The 15,335-nt window shown below is 40.4% G+C and overlaps 1 protein-coding gene across 10 annotated transcripts in view; it reads left to right on the top strand.

Annotated features, from left to right (window-relative positions):
- CIT (citron rho-interacting serine/threonine kinase) overlaps positions 1 to 15,335 on the top strand; it is a 145,718-nt gene that overhangs the window by 71,748 nt on the left and 58,635 nt on the right. For all 10 annotated transcript variants that reach the window (XM_037156201.2, XM_037156198.2, XM_037156200.2 and 7 more), the window contains 6 exons: positions 3,353 to 3,523; positions 3,810 to 3,860; positions 4,673 to 4,726; positions 6,801 to 6,941; positions 8,775 to 8,900; positions 12,830 to 12,925. In XM_037156201.2, the coding sequence (XP_037012096.1) occupies positions 3,353 to 3,523; positions 3,810 to 3,860; positions 4,673 to 4,726; positions 6,801 to 6,941; positions 8,775 to 8,900; positions 12,830 to 12,925 (639 nt within the window). The remainder of the gene's footprint in view (positions 1 to 3,352; positions 3,524 to 3,809; positions 3,861 to 4,672; positions 4,727 to 6,800; positions 6,942 to 8,774; positions 8,901 to 12,829; positions 12,926 to 15,335) is intronic.

The following is a 15,335-nucleotide window of genomic DNA, read 5'->3' as shown; positions in this document are numbered from 1 at the left end:
TGCAGAGGAAACAGCAATCTGGTGAGATTTCTGAACAATACTAACCTTAGAGGTTACATGGGCCACACGTACAGTTTGAAAAATGTGCTTTGACAGTTGGCTCATTGCCCCTTTGATCAACACAGTTCTCCATTCTGTAAGTTTTAAGAGGTGGGATTCTTTTTCTCCCATTATTTCAATGTGTTTGGAAATTTGATTTTGGTGACATGCTGGGGAAATGAAAGTGGTATTTGGCCACCAGAGGGAGCAGCTGGTGTCCGTGAATTCCACAGAAATAGAATTATCAGGACATTTTGAAAGGTGGTTGAGTTCAAAGAAATGCCTTTTGTGATTCATACCACAGTTGGCATGCATGTGGAGTTTTAGATTTAATGATCGCTACAAGTTCCATTGGGGGGAAACTTCTCAGTTTCAGCTCCTGTTTCTCACTGGAAGAAGGATTTATTAAAATGACTTTTGGGTAAGTTTTGTGAGAGCAGAATGTTTGCAGTCCAGGAAAAAGTATTTTATGCTTTCAACAAACTCCTAATAATTGGTTTGTGGCATGTTGGTTCCTCTCAGATTTGGCATTTCCCCCCTGTTCTTTATCTTAAAAGCTAATTTCTATATAGCTATTTTTAAAAAAAACATTCTGTTTCTACTTAGCTACCTCCTGTAGAGTATTTGGACTCGGTTTGAAATAAAAACACCTAAGGATCTCACATGATAGTTTGATTCCCACACCTTTACTAGCAATTGCTGACCCCTCACCCCCTCCTCCAGAAGGGAAACAGAAGTTTTGGAAACATGGAAGGAAGGCACTGGCATTTCACGGTTGTCTCGATTGTTCCCACAAAATTCTGAAGCTCACCCGAGGCCTCGCGAGTTGTCCGTGGCTCCCCGTTCCGACTCCACTCAGCTCTGCTGCGGCTCAGCCCGTCCGTGCTGAGTTAGGGCAACTCTCTCTCAGCTGTCCTTGGAAGCAGACCTGATGATCTCTCCGATTTTTCCTGCAGCAGGGATTTGGCTAGCTGTTGGATTTATGAGATTGCCTTGAAGTGTCCAGCACAATCACAGCAGGTCAGCAGATGAGGCAGAGTTCCTGTTGATGCCTGTGGCAGGCTGGGTGCCCCGGGAGCTCAGAAAGCTGACGGAGACGTTGCCTGATTCTTTCCTTCCTCCCCTGGGTGCTGACGGCTCAGGAAAGAGAGATGTTGGCAGATCAACAACAGCTCTACCCTTGCTCTTGACGAAATACAAAAATTACATTCCCTTCTCACTAACATAAGTTCAAGGAGGAAAAGGGAGTTGAGGATAAGATGCCCAAGATTTTCTCCCAGGTCTGCTTCCTCCACAGTTCAGTGTTTGTGACTATGGGCAGGGCCGAGGGAACTTGTATTTAGGTGCCCATAAAATGAAATATTTTTTTCAATTTAGAAGAAAAAATTTGAGATTTTAGGTCAAAGAAACTTTTCATAGATAGTAGTAATGTTTTTATTGTTATATAAACACAGTTAAAACATATAATAATAATATTTTTTTGTAAACAATGGAGGTAGTCTAGGAAGGCACAGTGCTCAGAGCCACGACATTTGTAATGTGGCCCTGGCTGAGGGGTCTAGAGAAACCCCAAGGAAAGGATGTATCATTTTACATAATTGGCTCATGTTCCACTCTGGGAGTTCAGCTAACTGTGAGCAAATTATAAAGACCTTTGGTTGTTATATAACCCCACATCGCCTAGAAACCTGGTGACCATGACTTCCAGGCTTGACCTTCAACAACAGTGTCTTTTTGGGTACAGTGAAACAAGACCGTGCTTCTCTCTGGCCTCTTCCTCCCCACCCCCATTTCTCCTGTACCAGTGATATAAGAAGAGGTGTGTTTGCATGACAACTACCCAATTTTCATAAGGACATCACTCCCCCCCCTTTAGTGTGCACTGGGGAATTGCCTGTTATAATAGGCCAAAACGTTTACCTTGTACCCTGTTAGTAAAACACCAACAACATACCATTGCTTAATTGATACCTCTTCAATTATTTCTTGGGAGAATGGATCTGAGAGATATTCATTGTATGTTGTGAATGTCAAAGGCAGTCTTGATTCAGTTCTTCGTGCTTTTCATTTTATGTCCCACCCCCTGCCCTGCACCACCCCAAGGCATCTCATATGCATAAATGGTCATTCGTGCCCTGGCTGGCGTAGCTCAGTTGGTTGGAGTGTCATCTCACAGCCAAAAGGTTGCAGGTTCAATTCTCGGTCAGGGCGCATACCTCGTTGTGGGTTTGATCCCTGGTCCAGGGGTAGGCATTGTGTTACTCGTGGTCTGGACGCATATAGGAGGCAACCAGGCGATGCCTCTCGCCTGCATCAATGTTTCTCTGTTTTCTTCTCTCTCGGAAGGCAATGAAAAAAATGTTCTCTGGTGAGGATTAAAATTTTTCTTAAATGATCACTCATAATTCTTATATGTATAAGCTTTGATTTTGCTAACAAAGAATATTTTCATATTTGGGCCAAAAGTTTTCAAAACCATTGCTTACTTCTTCTGGTAAATCCAATTTTGAAAAGCCTTGGTTCACATGTTCTGTTTTGATTTTAGAAATGCATTTCGGAAAAGGTCAGGCTGTTTGGATCACTTTAAAGGGTTTGTTAGAGGGAACGAGGTAATTCTTTCTTTGGAATTTTTCTCACAAGTTATTTTGACCAGAGCCAGTGTTTTCTGACTCTTCCAAATTTCAGGGTGACTTGTGTTTCAAGAGCAATGTTAGGTTCATCATCATTCAGTTTTGGGCCCAGAAAAATTAATGGTGAGAAACTGACATGATGAGTTTCACCTTGTGAGATTCTTTCCACTGAGATTTCCAATTACCCTCTTCTGCTCTCTGAAAGGTTAATTTTAAAACTAGTACCATATCTAATTATGTTAGGAACACATGACTTCTGAAGGACAAATCTATATAAACGATTACCCTTGGAAGAAAGCTACACATAAGCAGTTTGTCCTGATTGTTTAAAGAACATTCCTTATGGCTCTCTTGTGTTGCAAAGGCCTTAAGGCTCTTTGCTTATTTGTGGTGTTATTTGCTCAAAGAATCTTATTATAGGCACATGCGTTCCCAGTGGTGCTAGTAGTGATACATGTTCCGCATTGAAACAGTTTAAAGATATAATACTCTTTTCTCCCTCCTCCTCCTCCCACACCTCTCCCTTCTGCCCATCTGTCTTACCTTCTCTCTAGGTCTGTTCTCGGCCAGTCTCGCTTCAGTTTTTGTCTTCCCTCCGTGGCTGATGTTTGTCCATCTTCACTGCCTGTCTTTTCTTGTAGGAGTTCTGAAGTTCGCTTATCTTCCACTGTCTGCTCTTGTAGGAGTACCAGGCTCAAGTGGAAGAAATGAGGTTAATGATGAATCAGTTGGAAGAGGACCTGGTTTCGGCAAGACGACGGAGTGATCTCTACGAATCAGAGCTGAGGGAGTCTCGGCTCGCCGCCGAAGAGTTCAAGCGGAAAGCAACGGAATGTCAGCACAAACTGATGAAGGTAGCCGCTGTCCTCCGGGACGGTGTTCGGGGGTAGAATCATGGATGATCTTAGCAAGGCTACAGGGGATACTAGCTAATAGGTGTACATTGGGGAAATAATGGGATACCCTGGAAAGTTCCTGGTCTTTATTTATGGAAGATAACCTATTTATCATCATCATCATCATCATCATCATCATCATTATTTTGGTCAGAGACCAAGAAAATACAGGAGGTAATGTCATCTTAGAAGACTTTTATATTCTTGAACCTTCCTATTAATGTCATATCTTTTTAAATTACAGGCTAAGGATCAAGGGAAGCCTGAAGTGGGAGAATATTCCAAACTGGAGAAGGTATTTTTCATTATTGATATTGTTATTTGGGGTAGATAATCTTTTACTATCAATGGCCAATCATTGGTAAGAATACTCTTGCAGCCCTGGCTGGTGTAGCTCAGTGGATTGAGCATGGGCCTACGAACCAGAGTATCGTGGTTCGATTCCTAGTCAGGGCACATGCCTGGGTTGCAGGCCAGTTCCCAGCAGGGGACACACGAGATGCAACTGTACATTGATATTTCTCTCTCTATCTCCTTCCTTTCCCCTCTAAAGATAAATAAATAAAATCTTAAAAAAAAAAGAATACTCTTGCAATTAATAGAGAACTTTCAGGTTTATCTTGATGGTCAACCTCCGAATGACCACTTTGAGTTTCAACTCTTCTTATAAATGGGATAAAAAAGGGATAAGGAAGGTGAGGGCTCCATAGCTCAGGCATTAGAGCTACTGGTCTTGTAACAGGGATAAGGACACCTCTTTTTTTTTTTTTTTTTTTTTGGTCATACCTGCTCACAATGACAAGTAATCCCAGACTCTCAGTAAAATACACGTGAAAATTCTCACTGTCTTAAGGCACCGGGCGACTTTGATTTTCTTTTTGCTGTTTGAATGTTGATGGTTCTGGAGGAATAGCCAACGTGGAGGTTTGCACTGGGACCTTCCAAGTCTTTTCTGATAGGCCACTCGTTTCTCCTCTCCATTAGTAGGTACTGGAAAACAAAACAAAAAGACCCACAGAAACCTCAAGAAAATAGGACTACAGTAAAAATAGCAAGATCTTAATACCGATTTGCCTTTTGCTTTATTTCCTGGGATTTTAATTGTAGATCAACGCTGAACAGCAGCTCAAAATTCAGGAGCTCCAAGAGAAGCTGGAAAAGGTAAGCCCTAGGTGATTTTGGGGGGGGAACTGAGCCCCCATTTCCAAATACTTTACCTTGCCTCATCCCGGAGTGTGAAAGATGAAACAAACAGAGTTAGTCACCCCACACTGAGGGAAATGAAGGGGGAGTGAGCTATTACCTGAAAATATGTGAGTTCTGAATATACTTTTTCTTTTGAGATGTGTCAGCAGTGTTTATTTTTAAAAACCAAGCTGTGCGAGACTCTCAAGTAAAAGTTCTAATTATATTATGACAGAACCCAAGAAGGGCTTCTTTCCCTTCGTGGGGCCATTTTGCACATTTGTAAGGGAAGCATGTGTTGTTCATGACCCAGGCTGCTTTCAACTGAAGCTCTGTGGGCAGCACGTCTATGCACTGGAGCTGGGAGGAGCCGCAGATTTGCCTTGTGGTGCGGGAAGGCGGTGGGCTGGGTTCCAGCATCCCGCCGAGTGCACGCTGGGCGAACCCTGGAAATGCCAGTGTCCAGAGTGAATGTGCTTCTGAGACACGCCTTGTGGATATTGGTGAACGTGTTTATTGGTTTAGTCGAACAGCATCCCTTCTTATTCTTTTTTTAAAAAATTGTGATAAAAAACACATAACATTAAATTTACCATTGTAACCATTTGGAGTACATCATCAGTTCTGTTAAATACATTCACATGATTGTGGGATGGATCTCCAGAACTTTTCTATCTTGCAAAACTGAAAGTCTGTACCTGCCAAACACTAATCCCCTTTTTTGTTCCCCCACCCTTGGCAACCACGTTTTTTAATTTCCTGTTTCTGTGGTTTTGACTGCTTTAAATACTTCCTGTGCGTGGAATCACACAGTATTTGTCCTTTTGTGACTGGCTTACTTCACTTAGCATAGTGTCCTTGAGTTTCACCCATTTTGTGGCATGTGGCAGGATTTCCTTCTTCAAGGCTACACAATATTTCATTGTCTGTGTCTGCCACATTTTCTCTGTTCCTCTCTTTTCCTCTGACCTATTCTTGAGCTCACTAATGAAAGCCTTTACTGCCCTCTTTCAGCTAGCCACTTGTGTAAGGATTCATATTTTCATCTAGAACTGTGCTCTCCAGTAGAAGTGGGATGCAAGCCACAGATGTCGGCCACAGATGTAATTTAAAATTTGCTAGTAGGCACACTAGAAAAAGCAAAAAGGAATGGATGGAGTTATTGGAGATATAGTTTATTTAACCCAGTGTATCCCATATATCATGGGAGCATTTATCAACATTAACACATTGATGCTACTACAGTTTTTAAGTGAATTAAACCTAAATAAAATAAAAAATAATTTCTAGTCACACTACCCACATTCAGGAGCTCAAGGGCCACATGTGGTTAGTGGCACTTGAGTGGACAATGCTGGTCTAGAAGTTGGAGTTTTCTCGCAGTTTACACTTTTAAATTTTAAGTTTCTGCTTTTTAAAGTTTTGATGTAAAGCAAATAAGTGTGAGGTTGTTGGTCTCTTAACCTCAGATGTTTACTATGATGTATAAGAGCAACAGTATAGTGAAGACTCAAATAAAAATTAACTACAAAAGGTGATATTTAAAAAAAATACAGATTTGCAAATTACAATGTATACTATCATTGTTGTGCCCTTTCAAAGGTACTTATTTGAAAAATAGTTGAAATACAGTTTTGTCTTGTTTTCTTATAAACATAGTACAAATTATCCATAGGATAATTAAATAAGGAATTAATGCTCCGAGGCAAATACATTGTTAACCTGGATAGATAAATCCTTCTAGACTCTTGTGTTTGCACCAAATGTACATGGCATTGACTCGAAAGTGCTCATGATTATTAGATACATCATTATTTTATGGAGCCCAAGAAAGAAAATAATGCTGGCAACTTTTATTGTAGGATGCATTCCAAATTCAGTGACGTGAAAAAAAAAGTGTGCACCTTAGAACCGACAAAATACAGAATCAAAGAAATGTTTGTACGTTTTGAAAAATGGATATACTATAAATGCCGTGTTCCCTGACTTCTTCCATTTGGAATATTGGATAAATTTGGCCATCCATCTCCTGTCCCTTCTTTCCTGGTAGGCTGTAAAAGCCAGCACAGAGGCCACTGAGCTGCTGCAGAATATCCGCCAGGCGAAGGAGCGAGCTGAGCGCGAGCTGGAGAAGCTGCAGAACCGCGAGGATTCTTCTGAAGGCATAAAAAAGAAGTTGGTTGAAGCCGAGGTGAGCAGGGGACTGCTGGCCCACGGTGGACTGGCCCCGGTCCCGGCGTGGCCACCGGGCAGTGACAGTGGCCAGCCTTTGGCTGTGCTACGGGAGAGGGCCTGCGAGGCCACTTCTTGCTTACAGTCTGATCAAACTGCTTTTCCTTCTGCAAATATCTTTGAAATGCGAGAGGCTTGGATATGTCTTCCCCAAAGGGGAAGGATTTGTTACAGTAGCTTCACGTAGAAAGAGTAGAGAGATGTTTTGATGAAAGGTTTTCCTTTCTGTTCTCCTCTGACCTGCTCACAGATCTGGGAAGGATTATTTATATTTGCATAGAAGGACTGTAATGCCATCCCTGAGTTTTCCTTTTTCTTTCCTCTGTACCCTTGCTATTCTCTGCCTTTTCCCCACAGTGTTAATAACATGTTAATTTTCAAGGCTTCAGCTATTACCTGTGTGTCAGTGACTTCCCAGATTTATGTTTCTGGGTGTCTTCTCTCCCTCAAATTCTTTGTTGTTGTTGTCGTTGTTGAAATCATTTATGTAATTATACAGGAAACACACAAGTGTCTTCTCATTGTCAAAAACTTCAAGTACTGAAGGACACAGAATAAAAAGTGACACTTCCTTTTCCTCCTTGGTGGCTGATCTACGAAACGAATGTGCGTAGTTCGTTTAACCAAGCCCCTGTTGCCGGGCCTTCTGCTTTCCCGGTCACAGTGCTGGCATGAGCCTGTGGGCTCATGTGTCTTTGGGGCCGTCCTCATTCACGTCCCAGGCAGTGTTTCCCACTGCTCCCCTGACATCTGGACTGGGCGCCTGAGTAGTGCCGCACATGCAGAACGAACTGAGGGGCTTCCCCCACAAACCCAGTTCCCTTCTCAATTTCCTCGTGGTGGTCAGGGCCACCATCAGTCTTGACATCATCTGCTTCTCCGTGGACCCTGCCATTCGGTGAGGGACTCAGCACTATAAATATAGCCACACTGTCTCCCCCATTCATCCCCTGCTTGCCATTTCTGTAGGCCTCCTTACAGACCAGACCTCTTAGCTGAGCACATGTAGTAATTGATTTTGCCTTCTGCTTCTATTCTCTCCCTCCATCAAGTTAGCTTATACAGTGTAAGACTCGTGGACCTCAGACAGAAGGCTCAACACCTCCCAACCCCTTACCCATCCCGAACCTTTCAGGACTTGTGTGTATTTTAGGTGCTCCCCTGAGCCTGGTAGATGAGACTCTCAACTGTTTGACCTATGAACTTCACCTTTACTCTTGCTTCTCCCCATCACACATCTTAAGCTCTGGCTGCTCCAGGCTTCAGCAGGGGCCCAAACTGGCTCTTGACCGCCTCTGCGTTTCTGCTGATGTGTCTATCTGTGTCTGAGAGGCCTTCCACCCTTCTCTCCTGCCCTCCCCATGTCCTGGCCCTCTCTGGAGCTTGCATCTCTGTGACTCTTCCCCTCACCTGTTGGGTAAAAGTTCTTCTTTCCTGTTTCCGACCTTCCACAGTGCTCTGTACCTGTTTGCTTTATAGCCCTTCCACTCTTAACCTATGCTATGTTTATCTGTGTTTGCCTTACCTTTAGCAAGGGCAGGAGTTGTGTCGGCTTCCTCTCTATTTTCCGTGATGCCTGGTGTGATACTTTTGCAGATAGTAGGTGCTTGGTAAATATTTGAATGAATGAATGCACTCTTATAACCTACACAACTGAGTACTTGAATTCTAGAGTCTTATTTTCCTCGCTGTTGCTGCGGGTGCCTGAGACTTCTCTTCCTTCCTTGAGTACAGGCGTTATACCTGTAGCGGTTACCCCATTAAAACTCTCTGATTGATTCACGATCTACAGGAACGCCGCCATTCTCTGGAGAACAAGGTAAAGAGGCTAGAGACCATGGAGCGTAGAGAAAACAGACTGAAGGATGACATCCAGACAAAATCCCAACAGATCCAGCAGATGGCTGATAAAATTCTGGTGAGCAGGAACGAAAGCTGAAAAGTTAAAAGATAACAGGTTAGAGGTTGCAGAGGGAAGGGGGTGAAAAGAAGCCTTAAACACCGTCAGAGGGGAGGCGTCACTGAGTAGGCGAAATAAGAGAAGTGATTTCAGCGTATGCCACACCAGAGAACAGTATGAATAAGCACATTTTGGACATTCCAGCACTGGTAACAGATCCGTAAATATATATTTTTTTCACTCTGTTTGCTACTGCCTGACATTTTAAAATATGAATGTGCATACTCTCTCATTTCCGATAGATTTTTCCCAGGAGCATTTATGTCCTTCTGTGAGCAGAGTGTTGTATGGCTATTAACTTTGCAATGCCAATTTAAAAAGCTATAGGGCTTTAGACCTTTAAGACCAAAACCCAGATTCTTGCTTTTGGAGAAGAAAAAAATTAGTCATGCAGAATTGTTTTTCTCAGAGTAGTATTTGTCACAGACCAGCGTTCACCCACTCACTCTCTCTGCTACAGTTGGTTGTTGTTGTTATTATTTTTTTCAATTTCCTTAGATGTAGCAGGTCTTTTTTTAGCTTTGTAATTATTATGATTCTATTTTGGGTTCTGGTGACCAATTTAACTTAACCAAGGAAGGCTTGGGTGGTACTTGCAGGTAGGTTTAAAATTTTGCCCTCTGCCACGGTGGAAGGCAGGTGAACCTTTGAAGGACCCTCCTTGGATCTCAGTCCCAAAGCCAGAAATTGAATGCCACTAAGTGATGACTCGGAGTCTGTTCATAGCTCCCTTCTCCCCCGCCCTGGAAGAGACTCTGGAGTCATTGGCTGTTTCTCTCTACCATAAGGAGGCGAGGTGGTGAGCAGGTCATTTCATCTCTCTCTCTGTCTCTCTCTCTCTGCATCACTTCTGGGAAATGAGTCACCAGCAACCATATGAACTCAAGAATAGTCAACTTTTAGGCTTGTCTTTAATACTGAAAAAATAAAAACTTTAAAACTTTACGTTTTTGTGTTTGTATATGGATGCTCTTAAGCAAACTGGTGGAGAGAAATTGGTCAGATTGTTTTGCTTGTACATGCAGTCTTCACATATGCATCTGTACACAAAGGCAAATGTAACTGTTGGTCTACCCTTTCTGTTCTCTTGTTCCGTCATCAAAGTTTCTCTTTGGCAGTTGTCAAGTATGTGGATTTTTTGTGAGTAAAGTTAGAGTTCCTGCCACAGGTATCCCTCACTTGGTACAAATGAAGTGGTTAAGTCTCTTGTGGTTGCAAAGTGTTTCTCTGTTTACTGGTGATGTGTTCATTCATTCATTCAACAAATATTTAATGAGCGTCTACTATGTGCCAGGCAATGTTCTAGGAGCTGGAAATACAGCAGCAAACAACAGTGTTTGCATAATGAGACTGAAGAGTTTGATCCAATACACATAGAAAAGATAACATTTTAAAAAATGACAACAACAACAAAAAATGCCAAACTTCCAAGAAGTCAGGTTCTAGAGTGTCTGCTTTTCCAAAGGTTCCAAAGGTTCACTTGCAATTGATATGTAGGAGCACAGAGCTCTGCCTTCTCTCATTATATGTTGTGAACTCCCCATTCATATAGACCAGAAATTTGGTCTCAAAGCTGTCAGTCTCAGATCTTGGAGTTTTTGACCTGGTTTAGATTCTGAGTTCCATTCCTGTGCTGTCTTATGAGGACCGAAGCTAAGAAGAGATGATTATTAGGTTCTTTATAACATAAAGAAAAAGTAATTACATTTCTTTGTTTCAATGTATCTGCCACCTGCCCGAGTACCTATGTGCTTGTGAGTTCATTTACTGGAAGGTACCCTTTGCTCAAGAACCCTGTGCTTAGGCTGCGAAGTATGTAGGATGTGGGTCTTTAATACCGTTATATAAGGATGATGCTTGCAAACAGATCCCAAATGTCATTTGCTTTAAAATATTTGCTATTCTGGTAAGAACTTTCAACACAGATAATTGGGGTTCTCGTTATAGCAAAGTATTTTGCTTTACTAAAACGAGTCACTGCAGGGGACCCTTTAGTACACATCAGGCCTTTCAGGGGTGTCCAACCTTTCGGCGTTTCCAGGCCACACTGGAAGAGGAAGAGTTGGGGGCCACTCATCAAGTACACAAACAGTAATGAAAACTGAAGAACACACAGAGGTTTTAAGGAAATTTATGATTTTGTGTTGGGCTGTGCTCATGGCCGTCCTTGGCAGCACGTGTCTCTTGGGCTGTGGGTTGGACACTGTGGTTTTATTAATTAAAATCCTGTTCACGTCCAACTTTTCAAGATCACATCCACTAGATTGTAACACATCTTCTGCAGCTAGTCTTAACATTGAACACTTCACTGGCCCCCAAAGCAAAGCCAACGTTTGTAGACTTCAGAATGTCAAAAACGACATTTTTCTGTGCATGTGGATTTAGAAGTATTTTCTTCCCATTTTATGGACATATCCTGTATAATTAATTCTTTCTTCAAAACTTTTCTAGTTGCTTCTACTTCAAAGAAAAATTTCATAGTAGTGTAAAGAGATTAAAACTTGGAGTGTTAACTTTTTTCCTTTTTTGTGTGCTTTTTAATCTTATTTTTGGAATAACTTTCTATTTTAATAATTAATTGGTGTAGATTCATAAGACTTAACATAAACGCAGATATGATATCTGCATTTAGAGAGTGTTTCCGTGAATTGAATGCTGCCTTCTATAGACCAGTTTATAAAACATTGGTAAATGAATGTGTATAATTTTCAAATGAATCACAATTTTGTTTAAAAGTAGAATCCTTAATAAAGGAGTGCAGAGAACATTAAATTGGAGCTGTTTATATCGCTCCAAATTCTCTTCCAACCTTTAATATGCATGCGTACATATTTACACCCTTATTATCAGTGTATTTTAAGTTCTGCTTTGTTCTCATTAGCATCATATCATATAAATCAGTGATTTTCAACTTGTGCGCTACAAGAATTTTTATCCATTACTACCACTAATATAAGTAATGTTTGTAAAAAGTGTTCATAAATGTTAGGTTTGGAAAAACCTAAGAAAAAATTTAGGACAGTAAAAAATATATATTTTTAAACATGCAATACCTGACAGTTTGGTAAGGGGCACTGGCCTCTTTCCCATTAGAATGTCAAATAGAAAAATGATAACAGCTAGTACAACAATAGCCATCTGGTGTGAATGAATCATAATCATACCTATTTTTTGTCAGATTAGCAAAAAATATATATTTTTTGGTGTGCCACAGAATTTTAGTAATTAGTTTATGTGTGCCTTGAGGTGAAAAAGGTTGAAAATCGCTGATACACACATTAGATTTTATGAATGTCTCCATTCACATATGCTGCATATCAGTCAATTAAAGTAATCATTCAAAACTCAGTGTTTAAATTGTAACATCAGCTTTTTTTTTCTCAGCTAGGGTTCTTGAGCAATCATTTTGTTAATAGAGAAAATACAAACTATGTTTTCATTATGGTAATACATTAACTTTAAATTTAAAATACATTAAAATTACTTTTCTCATTTAAGGCTGTCATAGCAGTAAAAGTGACCTGAGGCTCAGGATAGGGACAGGGCTCTGCATCATACTCAACTTTCAAATGTTGCCTTGTTTCTCTTATTTTTCTATTCAGAGATGAAGAGCTGCCTTAGTTTGACTTGTCGTACCGACAGATTTCTGATTCCCGCCCACCAGCTGTGTGTGTGTGTGTTTGTGTATGTGTGTATACTTGGACAATGGAAGCCCAGGGCCAAGGCTCCTTGGTGGTTTCCTTCCCAAGAGCCTTAGGGCTAGTGATGCAGGAGCAGATGTCTGTTGCCTGTGCTGTCTGTGCCAGTCATGTTTCCTGTGAATGTCTAACATACCCTGGCTGTGGCCTACCCTTTGCACACCTGACTATCTGTTCTTTCGTGTCCAGGAGCTGGAGGAGAAGCACCGGGAGGCCCAGATCTCAGCCCAGCACCTAGAGGCCCACCTGAAGCAGAAAGAGCAGCACTATGAGGAAAAAATTAAAGTAAAGACACTTTCTGAACTTCCCTGGCATTCCTCCCAGAGCACCATGTAGCTTCTCTCTTTCTGGGCACTTCGGGCCACTTCTTGCTAGACCAAAGACTGTCTGGGGTAAATGCCATCCTCAGGCCCTAGTGGACTGTTTTGGGGTGGTATCTATGTGGGAACGTGGATAACAGAGGTTCAAAAAATTTACTTGAACAATTTGGTCATTATGTATCCCAGTTTTATCTTTAAAGTGGTTTTTGATCCACTGTCATTCAGTCCATAATAATTTAGATTTAGACAGATTCACCACATTCTTTGCTTTTAGTTTCCTTCCTGCATTCAGATTTGGGATCCTTTTTTGGTTTGTTTGTTTAAAGTGTATGCTTAAAATTAAAAAAAAATTTTCAATTACAGTCGACATTCAATATTATATTAGTTTTAGGTGTATAGCATAGTGATTATAGACATTTATACAATTTATGAAGTGATCCCTTTGATAGGTGTAAAGTGTATATTCTTCAGGATGTTATTTGGTGAAGTTCTGCTGATAACAAGCTCTCTGATCTGTTTGTTTGAAAATGTCTTTCATTTTCATCCTTGAGAGGTATTTTGGCTGGGTATAGAAATCCAGGTTGGCAGTTATCATTCCTTTGACTTTTGGTTTTTATACTGCTATTGCGAAGTCAGCCGACAATCTAACTGTTTCTGTGTTTGAAAGTAACTGATTTTTCCCCCTGGGACTGTGCTTAAAATTTGCTTTGTTTTTAATTTTTTGAAGTTTTACTGTGATGTATCTAGATGTAGATTCATATTTATTTATGTTCTTAAGATATACTGAGCTATGAGTGTATTACTATTTTTTATTAATTCCGGGAAATTATTGATCATTGTATCTCAAATACTGTCTCTTCCCCTTTTCTTTTTCTTTTTCCTTTTTGAATTTGATGAGGCTTGTGTTAGATCATCTCCAATCCATCCTTTGTTTATATTTTTCATTTCTTTATCTGTCAGTGTTATATTCTGGGTAAGTTCTGACAGATTTTTCCAGTTTACTAATTTTTACCTGTATAATCTGCTGTTAAACCTACCCATTCAGTTTAAAATTTCAGTTACTGTGTTTTTTGTTTCTAGACATTCTAGTGGGTTCTTTTCCAAGTTTCCTATATTGGTTAAGATAATAATTTTTCTGCTTCATGCATTCATCTTTAAGTTTATCTTTTATTCCTTTAAGTGCATTAAGCGTAGTTGTTTTATGATCTGTGACTGACAGTTCTGGTATCTGAAGAACCTGAAGGTCTCTTTCTGCCCTGTTGTTTCTCTTGGTTTTTTTTTCTGAAGCTGCTCATTTCCCTTGAGAAACTATTAGTGGGAATTCTTTGAGACATTGAATGAAAACGTGTGCCCACCTTGTGGGGTGGCCTTGGGCTTTGACTTGTCTGTCTTCTTATCCTTTGAGGCTATTAAAAATGAAAGTCTGGTTTGTTTGGTTTAGCATATGCCTCAAAGTAAAAACTGGTTTATGCCATTTTTAGCTTTCTTGGTTTCTGCTTTCACTTGTATGTGCGTTAGGGAAAGTGTTTTACATATTTTACCTAACATTTTAAGTTAGTCTCTGTACAAGAGGTGGCTTGAATAATCTAACTACCATGTAAAATAATACATTTATTGTAATTATTGAAACTGTTGTTTTAATTGAATTATTATTAATAAACTCAGTGACCAGAAATGGATGCCAGCTTATCGATTTCCTTTTAAAATTGCATCACATTTTTTTTTTATTATGCTTTCGGACCCAGCCTTTAATTCTCAGGTTCTAGAGAATCAGACATTGGTCATTATATCTCAAATATTGTTTCTTCTCTTTCCAAAACAGACAGTGAAGAAGACTTAATTGTTGTGATGATACTGTTATTGATTTGGTTGGTATTCTCAAAGAGTTGACTGGCCCTTTTTCTGAAGAACCAAACACACGTGTGCTCACACGACATCATCACTGTCCCCACCTTGGCCCCTTCTTTTTTTTTTACCCTTAGTGTTACTTTTGCTTTTTTTTTTTTATTAAAAAGAATATAGGTAAATAACCCAGAAGTGACCTCGAAATGTTTTAGCATGACCCCCTACTTGAGTGTATTTCAAGCTTTATATACCAGGCATTTCAGTTTAAACTATTACTGGCATGCAGACTCTTATTTTTGGCATAGAATAACTTCTATACAATTAGGAGAGTGTACACTGGAGTCCATTGCCACCTTTACATGATGAAAATAAGCGTTTGCAAAGTTAATTGAGATTTGTATGATTATATTGGCTTCCCTGTCAAAAAAACATGTTTTCTTTTGACTGTGGCGTGTTCCTTCTAGCCCACCCTTACCATTTACTGGTTTCTGTTAGGAGTCTTTTTTTTTTTAGCAGAGGCATCCCCAAAA

Source organism: Artibeus jamaicensis, unplaced genomic scaffold, assembly GCF_021234435.1.
Source record: "Artibeus jamaicensis isolate MK-2021 breed Jamaican fruit bat unplaced genomic scaffold, CSHL_Jam_final contig_525, whole genome shotgun sequence".
Lineage (NCBI taxonomy): Eukaryota > Metazoa > Chordata > Mammalia > Chiroptera > Phyllostomidae > Artibeus > Artibeus jamaicensis.
The sequence above is the reverse complement of the archived record's forward strand: the minus strand, read 5'-3'. Positions and strand labels throughout refer to the sequence as shown.